This window comes from Falco rusticolus, chromosome 2 (genome assembly GCF_015220075.1).
Source record: "Falco rusticolus isolate bFalRus1 chromosome 2, bFalRus1.pri, whole genome shotgun sequence".
Taxonomy (NCBI): domain Eukaryota; kingdom Metazoa; phylum Chordata; class Aves; order Falconiformes; family Falconidae; genus Falco; species Falco rusticolus.
Genome location: NC_051188.1, coordinates 94,197,099 through 94,216,735, shown reverse-complemented (window position 1 = coordinate 94,216,735; position 19,637 = coordinate 94,197,099). Strand labels below are relative to the sequence as shown.

The 19,637-nt window shown below is 40.0% G+C and overlaps 1 protein-coding gene across 1 annotated transcript in view; it reads left to right on the top strand.

The window, feature by feature from the left end:
- Positions 1 to 19,637, top strand: part of EGFL6 (EGF like domain multiple 6) — a 43,985-nt gene that overhangs the window by 12,540 nt on the left and 11,808 nt on the right. Inside the window, exons 5-8 of the mRNA XM_037378564.1 lie at positions 2,928 to 3,047; positions 5,420 to 5,554; positions 7,286 to 7,408; positions 16,533 to 16,862. Of these exons, the coding sequence (XP_037234461.1) occupies positions 2,928 to 3,047; positions 5,420 to 5,554; positions 7,286 to 7,408; positions 16,533 to 16,862 (708 nt within the window). The remainder of the gene's footprint in view (positions 1 to 2,927; positions 3,048 to 5,419; positions 5,555 to 7,285; positions 7,409 to 16,532; positions 16,863 to 19,637) is intronic.

Here is a 19,637-nt window from a genome sequence, read left to right as displayed (position 1 = left end):
AGAGATCTATCCTAAACCAGTGGACCTAGCTCTGTGGTGTGCAGCACAATCTTTCCCATGGATATGACAGAAGACCATAAACCCTGAAAGGCTTTGATCTCCAAACCCTGAAGACAACCATTCACCAGGTAGAACACCCATGTGGCAAGTTTGCTGTTAGTCTTGGGATAATTGGAAAAACACCCAGGCTTGGCAAACACTTGCAGGAGTGTAGGATCTGCAGATGTGGGGCAAGTAGGAAGGCCAGAGCTTTTATTTTCTCTTATGGCAGGGAGACTGAAATTGCCACGAAAGGTGCCTGGGGCCAGAGCTTTTGGAGGGTTTCCCTTCCCTGCATCACAGCTCAGGGTTGTGCTTCTGTATTATTAAGCATGGTCTGTATCACCAGCAGACAACAGCTGCAGGGCTGTGAGATGCCTGAGAAATGGATAGATATTCCTTCCATTTCATCCATTAGACAAGATAATTTGTGTATTTGCTGACATCATATGCTGAGCAGTTTTCAGTAAGGCCACTGTCTTACGGACAGCTGAAGTTGGCAGAAGGCAGGACTACAGTCAAAAGAAACAATCATTTGAGCCCAGCAGCAGATTTGTCCCATCCATCCCTCAGTCCTGCTCCCCTGAGCACAAATGCTTGCTGCAGCCACGCTTTTGAACCAAGTCAGAAAGCCAGATCCAGACTGTAACTTAAGATTTCTGCTGCATTACTTTTAAGCCGGTCTTAGTTCAGGATTTGTTTCCTGATTTAAGAAACTCTGCATTTGTACCAAATATGCAATTGCACTATCCTTTGCTTAAGCCAATACAAAATGCTGAATTTCTCAGTGGCAATGGTGGCCAATGTCAAGTATGTATGAAAAAATTGCCTGAGCCACTGTGAGCCCTGAAGCTCGTGTTTGACTTTGACAGGAAACATTATTTCTCAGCGGAACCCTGACAAACCCTGACACAGAATCAAACCGAATTTCAAGAGGAAAGCCAGGTTTCCCATAGAAGGGAAGTCTTCATTCTTCACAGCTCTAGTTAAGGAGGAAAAATAATGTTCATCCAGTTTGTGCCTCATTAACCCAACCCATCTACCACCTTCCAGTTCTGAAGGGCCTTGATTTTCTTAAGCAGAAACTACAATTATATAATGAGGCAGTAAATTATTTGCTCGAATAGAAATTACTCTTGGTTAAGTTTAGTAGCCTCCCATTTCACTTGATGCTGCCGTAAAGCTTGTGCTCAGATAAAACTCTAGGTTGTTTAGCCAATTATATAATTCTCATCATTTTATTCAGACAAGCATTTTGAGCATATTATTGCTCCTTTGAATCAAATTCAGCATGATGTAAGTCTCCTTAGCAAGATGGATTCCTCCTAGTCTGAGCAGTCAGGCTTGTCTGCAGCCACACCAACGGACCATGGAGCTGGAAGAAGGGTATCAGAAGAAGAATGTGGCTTTGGGCCACAGAGAACCATTGCTTGAAATAGTAGGTTAGTAACTAACATAAAATCATCCAAACTCTGCAGGAATTATTCTACTAGATCTGATTAGTGGTTTGTCTAAGCCAATGTTATAGCTAACCAAAGCCAGGAATAGGAGCTTCAAACAAAAGAGAAAATAATCAATTAGGGAAGAATAATGTTTAGTAAATTTCTTTATTCCCACTTAGAAAATAGATAATGTGTCAAAGTATTATGATTTACAGTCTGTCTTCTTTTAACTCTTACCTCCTGTATGTTCTCATTCATAGAAAAGTAAAATGCTTTTTGGAAATACAGTAAATTCTTGGCATTGAATGTTCATCACTTAGCCACAGATTCTAAACAAACCAGCCTAAGAAAAATAATTTTACCACAGATTGAACAGATTCATTTTCATAACACACAGAACTAATACGCATTATATTTTATATTAAAATCACAAATCGTGTGGCTGTAGCTATATATGCACCTGACCATATCATTGTATTTTCTATACACTCTGTTATTATCTACCATTCTGAAAGTGCTGGTACTTTTAAAATAAAATTCATATTTTTTTCCTGCCTAAGCAGTGAGACAGTTTAAAGTTCTTTCAGTTTCTTTGTGTGTCTAATAAATTGACAGCTGTTCCAGGTTTTCCACTTACAGAGAACCTATATACAATTCTGTTTCTCTGAACACAACCACAGTGAAGTAAATGGAAATACTTTCTTTGCACACACTGTTCCAGTAAACGCTTCCAAATGCTACTTCTTTCTCTGGCATCATAGCACTAATGCTTCTGGGATTTTGTCGGGATTTTAGAAATAATCTCCCTGCATACTTAATACATTTTTCCTACTTTTCTAGTCTTGCATAGGTCTGTCAGACAGAATCTAGACCCCTACATTTCTATTTAGACACTAATCAAAATAATCTCCAATAATTCAGACTCCTAACCAACCTATGGCGACCAAGACTTGTGTTCTGGCTAGTGCCTTGTTAGATATCTGTTCCGTAAAGGGTCAAAATAAAGGGTGGTTTCTAAGTCCATCAGGCTAAATAGTTTGTAAAATCAAATTCTATACTAGAAGCATATTTAATGGTAAGCAATAAAAACAATTCACTACTGAATACCAGTTTTCTTTAAGGTAAATCTTTTTCAATGGAAAATGTAAAAAACACCCTTTTTGTACTTTCAGCAGTTCTGTCTGAATCTAAAAGGTAATACTAAGAATCACAGAGCTGGAAGGAGGAATAAGGGCAGGTAAGAAAAGAACAAAGTGAAGGAGAGTGTCAGATCTATCTCACGGACACCTGAATTGTTAATGTGTTAATGTATAAACAGCTTGATTTATGATGAATGGAATTTTGTTGTTCTGATTAATTTTCTGCCTTTATCCAGATCAAACTTCATTTTAAGTGTGTGATCCCAGCCTAGAATTTTGCCCTTGTTATTTTAAATACTGTTTTCAGGTTCTAGGTCATGTGCCGTGGTGAATTGCCAGTATGGATGTGATGAAGTCAAAGGGGAGGTGCAATGTCTTTGTCCATCAGGTGGCCTTCAATTGGGACCAGACGGAAGGACATGCATTGGTATGGTTAGAAAGCTCACTCTCAGCTGCTTTTCTATAGGATCCAAAAAAGATTCTGGGGAAAGGTTAAGAAGTCGTTAGCTCTCCTCACTGGCTTGAATAATGCTGCTTGTTACTCAGTGTGATGTAAAGTTTGCATGGGTTTTTTAACTGCTTTTGTAATACTGGCCGTGTAATTCTTTGGGCAAGTCCCATCCCCAATAAATAACTGAATATTTTGACATGATTTGGAGTCATTTACAGATTTAGTTTCTCCCTATTGCTTTGAGGCCATTAAATACAATGCTCTGCCTGCTGTCCCGCTGACATAATGCATTATAGGATTTGAGAGTTATGTTTGGATAGGGTTTTCTTTTACTGTGATGACCCATGGTGCAAACTTCTATATTTTTCTCCGGAAGCCTTGACATCAGTTTACCTGGGAGTTTCCTGGGATGAAGAAAGCATTGCTTATAATACTTGGCACTGTTCTGTGATACCATTTTACATTGTCATCTGACAAAGCAGTGCTACAGCATTGTAATCCAATGCTGAAATCATACCCATTTTAATAGTGAAGCTAAATGAGCTCCTTTCAAAACCCAACAGACATGAAACAAAGCTTCCAAAGCAGGGACTACTCCAACAACTAGAGAAGGAGGGACAGTGAAGTGCATGTCAGGGAGTAGCAGGAGCAGGGCAACTGTCTGTAGGTGTCCCTGCTTGAGCAGGGAGTTTGGACCAGATGACCTCGAGAGGCCCCTTCCAATCTCAACCATTCTGTGATTCTGTGAAAAAACTTTTTGCAATAAGTGCTGTCTACTAAAATGTTTTTAGTAACATACGTACAATACTGATGATTTCACATATTCTACATTCTTTCTGTCACAATGGTGCAAGTCCTTTGATCATAAAGGGCAGCTTGGACATGATACCTTACATGCAATGAATAACAGTAGCCAAGCCATTTCAGATGCTGCTGAACCAATACATACTAGTTGAATGATTTCTACAGCTTAGAGAATGTTTTAGATGTTGGGAAGTTTAACGTTCAAACATTAAAAAACTAATTTTAGCTTCAGTGGACAAAACAATATTATACTTAACATTTCAAACACAAGATTAAATAAATGCATTAACCAAGAGACACTGCTGTGTAGAAGGACAGTTACTATATGAATTGTTCTCTTTATCACACAACTGTACTATCGAGTCACATCTAAAGGTTGTATGGCCTGGGACTACTGTATCACCTTTAGAGGCTATGGAATAAATCCATGTGGATACTTGGTTCAACTTCCAAACTATAAAGACTCCAACATGAGAACAATACTTACTTCTTTCAAATGAAATTACTTCGTAATTGGAACTGTCTTGCTTTGAGTAATCAGCAAGGCTCTTGGACTACCGCTAGTCAGAGTTAAAATTTGTTTAAATTATTTAAGAGCTGTGTGAACATTGTAGACATACGTATTTAAATACAATAGATGAGTGGTTCTCTTAAATCTCTTGCTGAATTATTCAGGCAACTGTTTTTATTCTTTTGGATTGAGTTTATTCTTATTTACCTTGCCTGCTCAAATGGATTTGGAAGAGTGCTGATACATATGATAGAAGGTAAAATAGACAAAAAGGTACTTCAGAGGTTGGAAATAATCAGATCCCTTCTTTCTGCATGACCTGTCATATATCATCAGTTCTCCATCTCTAAAATGAGATAGCATCTTCCTGCTGTATAGCATAAGTGCTTAATATATTGTAAGATACTCTAATACTCTGGTATTAGTTATAGAATCAGTAAAAACAGGTAAGCATTACCTGGCTGTTAGTTTAATCCTCCTAAGAATAATGTTCTTAGGCTCCTCCCATACCAATCTTCCTCCTTCTCTCTGCAAGGTGTCTGACCCCATCACTACCTTGCCGGGCAGACCTCTCACAGCCTGGAAACTTCCTCTCCTCTACATCTTGATTTAGTCCAGCAAGGGAGAGGTGCAGAGATTCAGTAGAACCGTGGTTTCCTGTTTCTGCGGCTTTCTCTTAAAAGTATTCTCCGACACTTCCTTTCTCAGGGAAACCATGGAATTTGTGGAGTTCCTCCTGACCCTGCTCCATGACCTTAGGGCATATCATTTTCCCCAGTGGGGAGAATCCCCACTGCTGTCTACCCTAGCTTTTACCATGCCAGGACTCAAAATCTTCCATAAAGTTCACAATTTGCTGCTTCATTTATATAAGCACATGCAAAAGTCACCCCCAGTGGGAAATTATAGGACTTATTTATTAAACACCTTGTGATAACCAAGACCAAACCATTCCCATGCAAATCCAAACTAGTTTTTGCTTTCCCATTTTACTTTCTCGTGGATCTGACCAGCATCCCTTCTCCTGCTCTAGACATTGATGAATGCTCCACTGGTAAAGTTGCCTGCCCTTATAACCGCAGATGTGTCAACACATTTGGAAGCTACTACTGCAAATGCCAGCTTGGTTATGAACTGAAATACGTCACTGGCCGTTATGACTGTGTAGGTAAGATTTAGCCCATGAATTTTCCTTCTTCATTCTTTTTCATTCCCACACTGTGCATCTTTCCTGTCATTGCCTGAAGCATGTTGACCTAGCCTTGGGATACTGCCTCAGAAATGGATAAAAGATGTCACGCTAAGAATATTCTTGATAGCACTTTGAATTTTTCTATGGGTTTTCCCTGTGACCTTATGAAAAACCTGATCACTGGCACTTGCAAATTAAATTGCCTCGTACCAAGACAAGATGTGCAAGGGCTTGTAGTAAATTAGCAACAGCTGACTACAAAGAAGTGCTACTTTGGGTTTAGTTAAAGAGCCATGTTTAGTCCTCTTGGCTTTCAACCTGTAATGAACAAGTAGTCCCACAATTATTTTTTTTGGGGTGGGGGGGGTTGTGTCGTTAATGAGGAATGCCAATCAAGTGCCTTCATGAATGTAAAAATAGTTGTTTGGCCGGACAGTACAGAACAAAAAAGTATGAAAATAATAGGTTTTAATTACTTTTCAGACCTCTCTTGCATGCCTAAGTTTCTCACAAACAAAAATAAATACAGGCAGAAAGTTATCTTGGCATGCCCAGGTGCTAAAACAAATGTCAAAACACCTTTAGTCCTGTTTCAATCCATTAGCTGAATGGTGGAAATACAGAAAAGTGTAAGTTACTGCAAGCACTGCAGCAGTATTATTCAAGCAGTTGACTACATGAGGGCCTGGAAGGATTGGAACTACTACAAGAAGTGCATGCAAAACAGAATTTATGGGATTTGTTTATATTTGCTTGGTCTTGGGAGTTAGGGGTGGGAGGGAGAGTATAAGGCAGGTATTGGAAACTCAAGTTTGCATTTCCTGTTGTATGCAAATCCTGAGAGTCTTAAAGTGGAAAAAATAATTTTTCATACAATATGTGGGTAAAGACTGGGGAGGTCTCAGTAGTCAGAATTTTATCTTCAAACCTGAATCTCAGTCTCAGACACCCTATTTTCGAGTCAGTCTTCCTGCTACTTGTCTCCTAGCTGACTTACATCATGAGAGGACCTGTCAGCTGCTAAAAAAGAAGCAATCTGGGTAAAATGCAAGTGGTGCAATAATTTGTGCACCAGCTTGGCTCCCTCATGTGGGAGAAATCAGAAACATCTTTGTGATGTGGCAAAACGTGGGGAAAGGAAAACAAAATCAGCTAGTCTTGATGCTTGTTCATTTTGCTGTCAGTTGAACATAGTATTTTGTACCAAATTTTTCCTGATTATACTTTTTTCGTACAGTATCACGTGTATGCTGGAATGTTAAATAGAAAATCTCAATATCTTGGCATGCTCAGGGTTACTTTCCATTGCATTTGTTGTAGAACAAAGAAAAGAATGAGAAAGATGTAGTGCATATTTTTTTTTAATTGACGTCACACACTCTTTTGGTGCCTTTTGCGTTTTGTTAATAGAAAAGTGTGTACAGCCTACAGTTTGAATCCTGTTAGTCACAAAATCACTGTGTTCACTTTACCTTTACTGGGATGCTCTACATTTTCCATGGATGCATATGCCAGTAGTTGTGCAGTTGGAGCTGATGTTAAACATTCTCTGTTAGTGTGAATTCTTCTGCCTCCGATGGACTCTGGACCGTCTTGGTCTAACACTAGTGCTTACAATACCTGGAAACAGACGGCTGGCACAAACAGGCTGTCATGAAACTTGAGTTTCAACACAGTTTTCACTGAAGCATTTATATTTTTCTCTAGATGTAAATGAATGTGTGACAAATACACACAGGTGTAACCTCCATGCACAATGTCTCAACACGGAAGGATCATTCAAGTGCAAATGTAAGCAGGGCTACCGAGGAAGTGGATTTGATTGTGCTGGTGAGTATCACTGGATGACAGGAATAGTGCTATGTTCTTTTTCTGTCATAATTGGTGCTTATAAGGCATTTTCTAGGAAATGTTACGCTGAACAGTACTGCAATACCAACCAAGCAAGACCTGTCCACAAAGTAATGTATTCCTTGTACGAGTCATTGTATAGTTAATACAGGTATTATTTGTTCAAATTCATTTTGCCTATGAGTCCCTAAGTCTCATAGTAGCACTAGGTATCGCAAGCAGAAAAGAGAAGAGAATTTGTCCTGAAGAAACAGAGAAAATAGCTTTAAAAAGTCAACTTTTCCTTGAACTCCTACAGCTAGCCTCTTGGAGGGCTGTGCAGTCCCTGTCAGAAGAGTGTCAAGATAACAGCAAAAAGTGAGAGGTGGGAGGAAAGCCATGACTTCTGTGCTAAAATATTTTCATTTACATTTTGCCATCGTTTGTCTATTGAATACTGAAGACCTCCTATAAAGATATCATTGCCTGGCTCTAACTGAATGTGACCCTCCTAGAAGAAAGAAAGAAAGGCAGTTCTTGTCTTTATGTTTGAAATTAACCTTTTTATTTAATACATTTATTAAACCTAGCAGAGGTTTCTCCTGCAACGTCATTAGAAATGTTTTCCTCAGGAGGACATCTGAGCTCCTGCTCAAAGTTTTTGAGTAAAAGACATTGTGAAAACATTTTAAAAGTCCTTGTCTATAGCAGATGAAGTCTACATAATATATAAGCCTTTTTTTCCTGGGTCTTTTTCAAGTATCCCTTGATCAGATATGTATTATGATTATACCTCATGGTCACAGATGTTCCAAGTCTTCATGTTTCTACTCCCATTATAATAGTAATTGAAACCTCCAATATCACACTGGTAAGTTAAAACCCTCATTAAGCTTATACTTACAGTAAAAAATGTTGACTTTTGACAATAAAAGCTAAACACACAAAAACCTGACTGGTACAGAAAGGTTTGATTTGGACACAGACTGCCATGGCAGAGATGTTTAGAAAGTTCTTCATGCTCAGATTCAATATTATGAACCAGTTTCCTTGCTAGGCCACATCCCTGGTGATACGTCACTGCAGCTTACTGCACTAGAAGGGTGTGGTGGGGTTTGAGACCTGACTGAATATCAAAGCAAACTGACATGGCACATCTTGATATGGTTCTGTTAAAACAACACGTACCACAGCTGAAATGTTAAACAAATACATCTCTAAACAAAAAGATCTGGGTTTTTTGTTGTTGTTTTTTTATTTGTAATGAGAAGCTGAAAATTTCAAAGGAAAATCTTTTGACCACATGTGTGTATAAAATGTTGTTTCTTCAAGCAGAAACAATTCAACAGGAATGTTTGTTTGAATATGAACAGAGGAAATATTTTAGGTTGTGGAGAGACTATGACACATTTTTAATGCCTAGTCCTGTAAAAAACTCATTGCTGAAGACTGGTGATTTCTATCTTCTCACTGGTGTTTCTATTGAATTTTTTGCTCTCTTTATGCATATTTCCTCATGTCATGTTTCCAATTACCAAAGTCCACTATTTGTTTAGAAGAGGAAGGACCTGTGCATGCGTAAACTTAATAGAACACACTAAATTAAAGAGATTTAATACAACAGAGGGTAGAGGAATAACACACAGTAATGAGAGAAATCAGAGCCATAGGCAGGTCAAAAGGCAAGGGTCTAGCTAGAAAGGTGTATACAGCAAGGGGAGGGGGGCGTGGGGGGAGCCAAGTAGGTGGTAGGTAAAACTTGAAAAGTGCTGGTGCTAAAAAGAGACTGGTGTCTCTGGTGGTAATTCCCACACATACATCTTTTTTTTAAAGGGAACAGATGGAGGTTCTTTCAACCTTGAATGTTTCAATAGTTGATTTTTACTGCAGTCCTCAAAAAAGTCTGACCAATGTAACTGATGTGGGCAGGACATGCATTTTGCTATTGGGGCAAATGTTTTTTCAGACAGCAACACAAACACTGATTACATATACAAACCTAAACTGAAACGCTAAGTATTCTCTGTGTCATATGGAAATTGTGGAAAAACTTTGGCTTTACTGAAGCCAAAGGAAGTTTTGCTATTGGGTGTAATATGATGGGAACGCTATCCTGGGAATTTGGGTGCTGGAGGCTGTGCCAAAGGAAGTTTTGCTATTGGTTTTAATATGATGGGAACACTATCCTGGGGATTTGGGTGCTGGAGGCTGTGGCTACACATTTCTTTTGGCGGCAGCAGCTGCAGCTCCTACAGCCCATCTCAGCTCCCAGCAGATGGGCCTGGGGTTAGGCTGCAGCTAAACTAAATGCTTCTTAAGTATGTTCTCAGTACTCCAGATAATTATTCCCATAGGGTGGGAATTCCATTTTCACAGGGAAGCATTATTTCTTTATAGCAATTGTCTCTAGTACATAACAAACTGGCTACCATGGCAGCAGTATTAGCTTTTTATAATAAATGGAAAACGTTGTAATAGATAGCTTTGGTTTCAGAGTATGAAATGCAAGTAACTAAGCACATTGTTTACGATGAAACTTCTATGGCTACATCTCCTCATGCTGCCAAATAACCTAATAAGTGAAATAATGTAAAATTCACCTTTGCACAGAAGGTGGGGGAAATACTTTAATTTAATTTGTATGTCAATATACTAACTTAGGAGAAAGCTGCTGGAGCATCAGGCTGCAAACAGTGCTGCTTGTATGCGTATGACCTGTGATTGTTCAGCCTTTGGCCATTTAACACTCCTATATGCATGAAACTACAGGGCTGTCAGCCTGACCTCGATGCCAGGGAAGGTTACAGAGCAGGTCATCCTCAGTGCCATCACATGGCACGTGCAGGACAACTGGGGGATTAGGCCCAGCCAGCAGGGGATTATGAAAGGCAGGTCCTGCTCGACAAACCTAATCTCCTTCTACAACAAGATGACCTAGTGGATGAGGGAAAGTCTGTGGATGTTGTCTACCTAGACCTTAGTAAAGCCTTTGACACCATCTCCTACAGCATTCCCCTGGAGAAACTGGCTGCTCATGGCTTGGACAGGTGTACTCTTCGCTGTGTTAAAAGCTGGCTGGAGAGCTGAGCCCAAAGAGTGGTGGCAAATGGAGTTACATCCAGCAGGCAACTGGCCACAAGTGATGTTCCCCAGGGCTCAATACTGGGGCCAGTTCTGTTTAATGTCTTTATCAACGATCTGGATGAGGGGATCGAGTGCACCCTCAGAAGTTTGCAGATGACACAAAGTTGCAGGGGAGTGTTGATCTGCTTGAGGGTAGGAAATCTCTGCAGAGGGATCTGGACAGGATGGACTGAGGGGCATAGGCCAGTTGTGTGAGGTTCAACAAGGCTCAGTGCTGGGTCCTGCACTTGGGTCACACCAGCCCCACACAACGCTACAGGCCTGGGGCAGAGCGGCGGGGAAGTGCCTGGTGGGAAAGGCCCTGGGGGTGCTGGCTGACGCCGGCTGAACATGAGCCAGCAGTGTGCCCAGGTGGCCAAGATGGCCAACAGCATCCTGGCTTGTACCACAAACAGTATGGCCAGCAGGACTAGGGAAGGGGTTGCCCTCCTGTACTTGGCACTGGTGAGGCCGCACCTCAAACACTGTATTCAGTTTTGGGCCCCTCACTGCAAGAGGGATGTGGAGGTTGCTGGAGCGTGTCCAGTGAAGAGCAACAAACCTGGTGGAGGGTCTAGAGAACAAGTCCTGTGAGGAGCAGCTGAGGGAACTGGGGTTGTTTAGTCTGGAGAAGAGGAGGTTCAGGGGGGATCTCACTCTCTACAACTACCTGAGAGGAGGTTTCAGGCAGGTGGGAGTAGGTCTCTTCTCCCAGATAATTAGCGACAGGACAAGAGGAAATGGCTTTAGGCTATACCAGGGGAGGTTTAGATTGAATGTTAGGGAAATGTTTTTCACTGAGAGGATGGTGAAGCATTGGAACAGGCTTCCCAGGGAAGTGATTGAGTCAACATCCCTGGAGGTATTTAAAAAAGTCACCATGTGCTTGGCGACATAGTTTAGTGGTGGACTTGGCAGTCCTGGGTTAACGGTTGGACTTGATGATCTCAAAGATCTTTTCCAACCTAAATGATTCTATGAAACATTGGAGGCTGTTCCTAAACTGTCTCTAGCACACATTTCATTTGAGAATTCATAGAGATGTAATCTTTCAAATGCTCCCTAAAAGGGTCCTAGCCATTTCCACATCTGGCCTCTGTCTTGCTGCAATCTGTTGCTGTTCTCAGGTTCATGTGTTTCCTGATTTCCTATTGTGCATTGAAAAACCACATTTCCCTCACCACATGTTTCTTATGCATATTTCAGCTTTTATTTAAGAATAGAGTCTCACAAGGTTCCATAAGCAATTAAGATTCCTGTGGGGAAAATTAACCTATTTTTGATTCACTTTTTTGTTAGGAAACTACAAAATATCAGGAAAAATCAGTACTAACTTAAAGCCTACAACCTTCAGGTGTCACTAAGGAACTCAACAATGACACTTTTGTTATTGCCTGGCTGGAGGCAGAGGTTACAATTCTTCTTTATGCTTTGCTGAATATCGAAATGGCAATGCAAAGTCATGCCAACTCTCTCTGTGCCTCTTGTATTATTCATGTTCCTTTTTTGCTCAAAGAGGAACCCCTAAGACGCATATATAATTTTGCTTTCTTTTTAACTTGCCAGTCCTGAGAAAAGTTGGGTTTGACATAATAAAATTTCAAAGCTTAAGAAGTGATTCTGGTCATATCACTGGTGAGATTCTTACAATTCAAATCAGTATGGAGCCAAATACTGTTGTCATCCTTTAACGAACAGCACTTAGGCTTTGGTCAGCTCACATTTCCTACTGGAAGCATTGCTGGCTGGTGTAGTCATGTATTAAGCACAGTCTGGCATAATGAACTTGCACAGATTTCTCAAAACATCCTTCCCTGTGTAAGATGGTAAGAATTTTAGAAATGAAACAGGCTGGGACATCTACCAAACATCATTGGTAGGTGATATTCAGTGGTGCTTAGAAGAGAATAATAGGTAGAACCTGTGTTTTAACCTATCTATGAAAGCTTTCAGACTCTCTTAAGACTATCTAAAAGAGGTTGATAACTTACAGAATGATTTTTTTAAACTATTTCCTGCTTATCTATTTTTACTCACATCTGCAGACTCCCCCTAAATGTGATAAATGGTTGTCTGTATCCCTCATCTCCTCCCCAGCTTTTATAGACAGAAGGTACAAAGAGCTACAAAAGGATTTTAAAGCCAGTCTCCTAGGCTTGTCTCTCACCAGGTTTTTAAATGTATTGCTAGGTGTGAAGGTGGAAGCAGCACAGTGCCTGCTGGAGTGCAGAGCAAGCTATCTCCTACTGCAACCCACTTATGTTCAGAGCCCCAGCCGGCACTGGCTGCAGTCCAGGATGTGTGGGAGGAGAACGGATCACTGTCTGTCCCTGTCCTGTATCATCCCCTGAGTATTTGCCTTTACACAATGCAGCACAAGACAGGGGGTTGGCATCTGCACTCTCTGTTTTTTCTAACTCAACTTTCACAGTTTGGTCATTAGACATCCTACACCAAGTTGTTTCTGTGATCTTACAATCTTGTACAGCAACTGATGACAGAAAAGACTTACTTCTAGCCCTCACCTGCCTTTGTTTTTCCAACTCATGCTTTAATTCTCTCTAATTCAAAGCAAAGTTATTTTCATAATAGGGCAATAAACACAAGCTGTAGAAGAGCAGGAGGAATTAATCTGTTTTCTGATGGAAGGTATGTAAAGAAGAGCTGGGATGAAATGCACTACATTTCACTTTCCAAAATTCTCTATGTAGTCGCGTGGACAGATAAATGCACAAATGTTTGTGAGCAACACCTGTGCATTTATATGCATGTCTTGGGGCAAAGGGTCCTGAAAAATCACTGCCTCAGCTGTAGCACCCCATGTTGCCAGAGAAGGGGAGCTGTTCATTCAGGCAAGTCCACAGGCAGTGGATTCAACAGAACAGAGTTTAAGGTGGTCTGTCCTTGTGCTGGTTTATTCCTCCTGCAATTTATGGGTAGACATAAAAAGCCTCAAATGTACACCTCCAGCTATTCTAAAGCTGAATGCAGATTAGAAGGATACTAGTGGTATATTCTAAAATACGCTTGGTGTCTAGTCCCTCTGTGAACCCATGAGCATGCAGATTTTCATATTGCAGCAGCAAACTGGAGTCTGCAAGCACTTGAGGATTTATACACTTTCACCCCCCTATTTTTTGTCACTTCTGTCAGTTGATTTTCAGCTTACCTCTGCACGTACAAGGAGATTGGTATTTTAACACCACAGAGGTTATTATGTTGAGCTCTAAGAATTTTTCATTTCACTAGGAAGACTTCAAAGCAGAAACTACAAGCAGATGTTCAGGTTTGCTGAGCAGTCAGTCCTGGCTTGAAAATCTCCACAGCCTCTTTATTAGCAGCCTGAAGTTTCTTGTTACTGATTGTCAAGAGGGAAATTGGAATGACACTTTCCTGTTAAATTTTATTGCTGCATTCTGAGTTTAGACACAGAGAACCTTACATCTTTCATGGTATCACCCTCCAGAGGAAAGGCTCACTTAGGGGACTATTAATGAAGAGTTTACTTGCAAGTATCTGACAAGCAAGGCTTGTTTTATGCAAAGGAAAAGAAAATCAGTATCTTCAATTTTGATTTAATTTTTTAATTGGCATCTGTTTACTTTACTATTCCAACTGCAGCCTCAAAAACCCTGAATGCTCCAGTGAGCACACCAAGACAGTCTGATTCTGCTCCTGGGATACTAAGTAGCATGTAGTTGCATTTGCCATAAATAAAATGTGACAGATTGACAGTGACAAGATCGTATTTTCCAGGAGTGAATATAAATTCAGGGAAATTTCCCCTTTTCCTACTAGACTATGGTTCTGTTTTATTAACCAATGTTTTTTCTTCTGCTATATTACTGTGAAAAGAAACACCCAGAAAGAAGCACTACCAGGTTACAAGTCCAGTCCATCTGTCCCAAAGTACTACTATAAAATTTATATTATTGCAAAGTGAGGAGCAAAATAGGAACATATTCTTGCCCTGATAATGCAATCACTAGACAGAAAACAGAGGGAAATAAAAATTGCTGATTTCACCATTTGCAGTCTAAAAAGTCTGTAGGCACTGTGGCATCAATACTGATCAAGACTCAAAAATAGGAAGCAATATACAAGGCTATTCTGACCCACTGGTGGAAATAGTCTCCATCTACAGAAGAGCTTTTGTACAGCACACTGGAACTGCTCAGCCCTCGTTATTTCCTAGGTATGTCGCTGTCGGCAGCTTATAACATGGTTGTGCTATCCTACCTGCCAGTCCTTCTTCCCCACCCACAAAGATTCAGGCTGTGGCCAGCACGAGAGGACTGAGTACATAATTGTATACTGACCAGTCACATCATAACAGTCATGAAATCCTGAGTTGATTCAAAAGCCTCATTGCCTCAAGCCTCAAAGTCCATTGCCATGGATTTTAAACCCCAAAGACGCTCCTTTCCTCAGTAGCTCTGGTACTATGACAGGTAGGGACTTGGAGAATTCTAGTGGAATCCTTATGGTGGGATCTGATCACCTCATAAACTAGAACTCCTCAGATTTATGTCTTCCCTAAAACATGCGTATTTGTTACACAAACCCTTCCAGACCTAGTTTTGGCACAGTGGTTTTCCTTGACTGACGTTCAGCAGCAACTCGTGTTGCTGATAAAAAGCAACACCAGCAGTATTGCTGTAATTTCTCCTTTGAATTTGCTTTGTACACATACCTTGAGCAAACTGATCCCAAGTAGTCCTGGCTTTGACCCTCAGTTATGATTTGGCCATCAGCACAAAGAACCATCAGTCTTTGTCAGATGACAGAAGAGTACATCTGGAAGGGACTAAAAAAGATCAGTTAGCCTGGTTTTTTAATCTGAGGCAGATCATATCCAGTATATTAATGACAGATTGTAGCCTAACTATTTTTTAAAACTTCTAGTGATATAATCTAATAATCAAATAATCTAAGTGGCTTGCTCCTGTGTTTTACTACCCTATAGCAAGAGTAGTAAGTTTTTCATAATATGTAACTAAAATCTCTCCTCATTTCATGTAAACTGATAATTTTCCCATCTTAAGAGAACATGGAGAACACCTGGCCAACATACTGTCTCAAAGGAGCACTTTGTGCTGCTACTGGGTCCCGCCACTGGTGGACAACCAATCCTGCCTCCCCACATCCCTAGAAATGCATCTTCAAATGGTTTCCTGTGACAAATGTCCCTCGTTCAAGCATCCAAACACAATCTGATGATTGTAGAGAGAGAAAAACTGAGTTTTAAAAGAAATAAAAAGCTTGTGTCTTGGAACTTAATACACTGACAAGGAAAACATGACTTGAAAATCCAGGTTGATATGTAAATGTAAAAATGTCCTCTTACCAATGAACGTTTTGAAGTTTTTGCCTGGCTGTAGAGGGTATTTGACTTCATTATACCTCATAGAAGGGAAACCCCCAAATTTAGAGTTTTTTTCTTTTGTTTTACAGATTTGAACAATCTCAATTGATTTTTACCCCACTATTAAGTTTTTATCTTCTGGCAGCCTTTGTGTTTCTGAGCAGAATCCAAAGTTGCAAGATCCTACAAAACTGGTTATCTTTTTAGTATTTTGTATCCAAGAGGAGTAATAAAATAGTAAAAATCTAATCATTTGGCATTCTCGGATGCCTCTGAATTTGTGCGGTTTACACCTTAGAATTGAATATCCCTTAGAGCTAAATGAAATATGACGGAGCAGCTTGATGTATCTTCTCTCAAAATACACTCCATTTCAGTGGCTTTCAGCCTGTCATGCAAGGAAAGTTAGACCAGAGAAGTTACACAGGAATCCAAATGAGGTTATGACGGAGGGTCGCTTTGGTCTTTTCACTGTAACTCAAACAGGGGGGTGGCTATACAACAGAGCTAAACATGTGCATGCGTATTCGGTTCTGTGCGGACTGAACTTACGGTAGAGCATTTGGCTCCCATTTATAAATGTCATTGCTGAATGATTCCTTAGATGAATATTTAATACTTTCTTCTTGGTTCTAGTTATCCCTGAAAAGTCAGTGAAGGAAATTGCAAGAATCCCTGGGACAACTAAGGACACAATTAAGAAACTTCTCACACATAAAAACAGCGTGAAAAAGCATGAAACAATTAAGAATGCGATCCCAGAAGCAGCTGTGACACCATCTTCTAAGACCCACTTGCAGTTACTGGACTATGAAGGTGGTATTGATCTTGGTAAGAGCTACAGGGAGGAAGAGAAAGAAGGTGAAGCTACTGCAGAAGAGGAGGCAGAAGAGTCAGATGAAGAAGAGAAGGAAGATTTTGAGAATCAAATTGACCATGAGCAAAGCCTTAGAGGAGATGTCTTTTGTAAGTTTCTTAATTTTTAAAAAATCTGGATTCAATGTAAAATATATAAGCGTATATATAAAAATATATATAAACACTAACAAAATAATCACAAAACATTATAGCCATTTTAATCAGAATTGATTTACATTATTTATTTATTTATTTACAGAAGATTAACCTAACATACTGACTGGTGAGACTAAAGGCACGGAATGTCCCTGTTAGGGGAATCTGTCTGTTGTCAATATGAGCAGAGAGGGAGTGCATCATCCTGACGGGCGCTCTGCAGGCTGTGCTTTCAGAGCAGCTTAGGCATAGCACATAGTTTATCCCCATTTTCTTCACAGAAGCCCTAGCAAAACAGGATACTGTGCTGCTTCATTACAAGTAAGAATAATTAGCTTTGACTTGTGGCAGGGATACTGGTCATCGTAAGTAGTGTGCATGGTTCAGAGGAAAAACATAGACTGTGGTGTCCTTGTGTTTCAAATCATATCAACCATATTTTGTTCATGTCGTTCCCAACAGAAAAATAACTACATGAATCACAGAGTGTTTGGGTTTTTTTAAATGTGAGAGTTTATCTGAATGGACACACTCAAATTTAAAGTATTTGATGGTATTTGAGCTGGAGTCTTGCTTAATATCTGACATTAGTCGTTTATCAGGAAGAATGACATAGTCTGCTTTCAGGTGTTTCCTTCCAACTATTATCTTGTATGCCATGCAATTCCTTGCTGTGCTTTTTAAAGTTTTCAGATGCACTTTAATTGGTTTTTAGTACATCTGGTTCAAACCCTCTTCAAGGTAGAGGCAAAACCACGTAATATGAAAAATACACCCTGATTTATTATACTCATTCATTATACTTTCTCTTTTCCAATGTATAGAAAAATAATGAAAACAGTAACTGCAATTCTGCACCATATTTCATAATGATAAAAATGAACACAAAATAAGTTAGAATTCAAATCATTTCTATTTGATTTGAAGACACATAATTTTTTAAAAGGAAAGATAGTTTTAAAGTCATCTGGAAAAAATTATCTGTAATATTACTACTGTAAGAAAGCCAAGAAAAAATGTGATTATTCACCTAAATACATTTGAGAATACAAGCTTCTTTGCCAAAGGTATGCTTATCCTAAAAGTATTTTTTTTTTCAGTTTTCAGTGGTAATTGGCCTGTTTCAGTTCAGGCTAAGGATGTATATTAACATTGCTTCCCCAAATTATGCTAGCAAGCTGATAAACAGAGTGAAGTCAGGTCTTTGTTCACCAGCCTCCTCTTTCCCTGCAAATATTAACAGTGAGTGCTTATGGCATACTTCGAGTTTGCTGACAATACCAAACTAGGGAGAGCGACCCATAGGCTGAAGGGCAGCGCTGCTATTAGGAGGGACCTGGCCAGGCTGTGGAAACGAGCTGACAGGAACGTTATCCAGTTCAACAAAACCAAATGCAAAGGGAGAGAAAAGCCTTGTGCAACATTACAGACATGGGATGACTGCTTAGGAAGAAGCTTTGTGGAAAAAGGGAAGTGATCCTTCCCCTCCATTTGGCACTTGTGAGACCACATCTGAGGTGCCGTGTCCATTTTGGGGCTCTCCATTACAAGACAGATGAGGACATACTGGCATGAGTCTAGCAGTGCTCTACCAAGGTCAGGGGCCTGGAGAACACAGTGTATGAGGAGAGGCTGAGAGTAAAACTTTTATTTAGCCTTAAGAGAAGCTAAGGGGAGATTTTATAGCTGTCTTCAGCTATCTAATGGAAGGTTATAGGGAGACACAGATTCTTCTTGAAAATATACAGTAATAGGACAAGAAGTAATGAATATAAGTTGGAACCAAAAAAATTCTGATTAGATATTGTGAAAATAATATTTTAACATGAAAGTGGACAAAAATTTGTACAGGTATGCGGAGAGGTTGTGAAATATCCATCTTTGGAGATATTCATAATATGACTGAGCTGGGCTTTGAGCAACCTCTTGATCATACTAATGACCTACAGATGTCCCTTCCAACCCACATGATTCTGTGATTCATTCTACAATTTCAGCTGAGCATTTCAAAGCAGTTTAGAAAGTGGTGGTATCCAGTGTGTGTAGACCTGCATCCTGGAAGACACTTAGATGCCTCTTTGGTACCATAAGCATGTAAGCTCACAATTCAGGAATCGGTGACATTTCCAAAATGTCAAAACAGCTGCCACCTAGCCACATGCAAAAATATACTTCTGCAGGTCAGCTTTTAACTGGACCAAGTGGTGAAAAGTTTCTGGCTAACGGTGCCATGCCTCCAAAGTTGAGGATCCTGTGCTCAGGATGCTACTCTCCCTCTGGCCAGCCACACTGAATTCATTACCTCAGCCTATCTCTTTACTCAGCCTTTCACTCCTGACAAGCTTATGACACTTCCTGCCATCTTCTAAGGATCCTTTCATATATCTCTTACCTAAAAGAAGTAGCAGGTGCAAAAGCTGAAGCCAAATTAGGGTTGAAGTTTTCACTGGATGGCAAGCTACCCTTGCAGTTCAGCATTACCATGCTGGTACTGCCAAATGCATTTGAGAGTCTCAGACCAAAGCATTAAGTGACTTGCCACAGTTCTCTCACAAGAAGCAATAAAATCCAGGTCTTCTGATGGCCAGGCTCATACTTTAACGATTAGAGAATTCTGTTTCACACACATTTCTATTCTTGTCTTTACAAAATTTCCACTGCAACTGACAGCAGTGACAATTAATATTATTGCTTGAAAATACTAAAGCACTGTGTTTTATCTATATT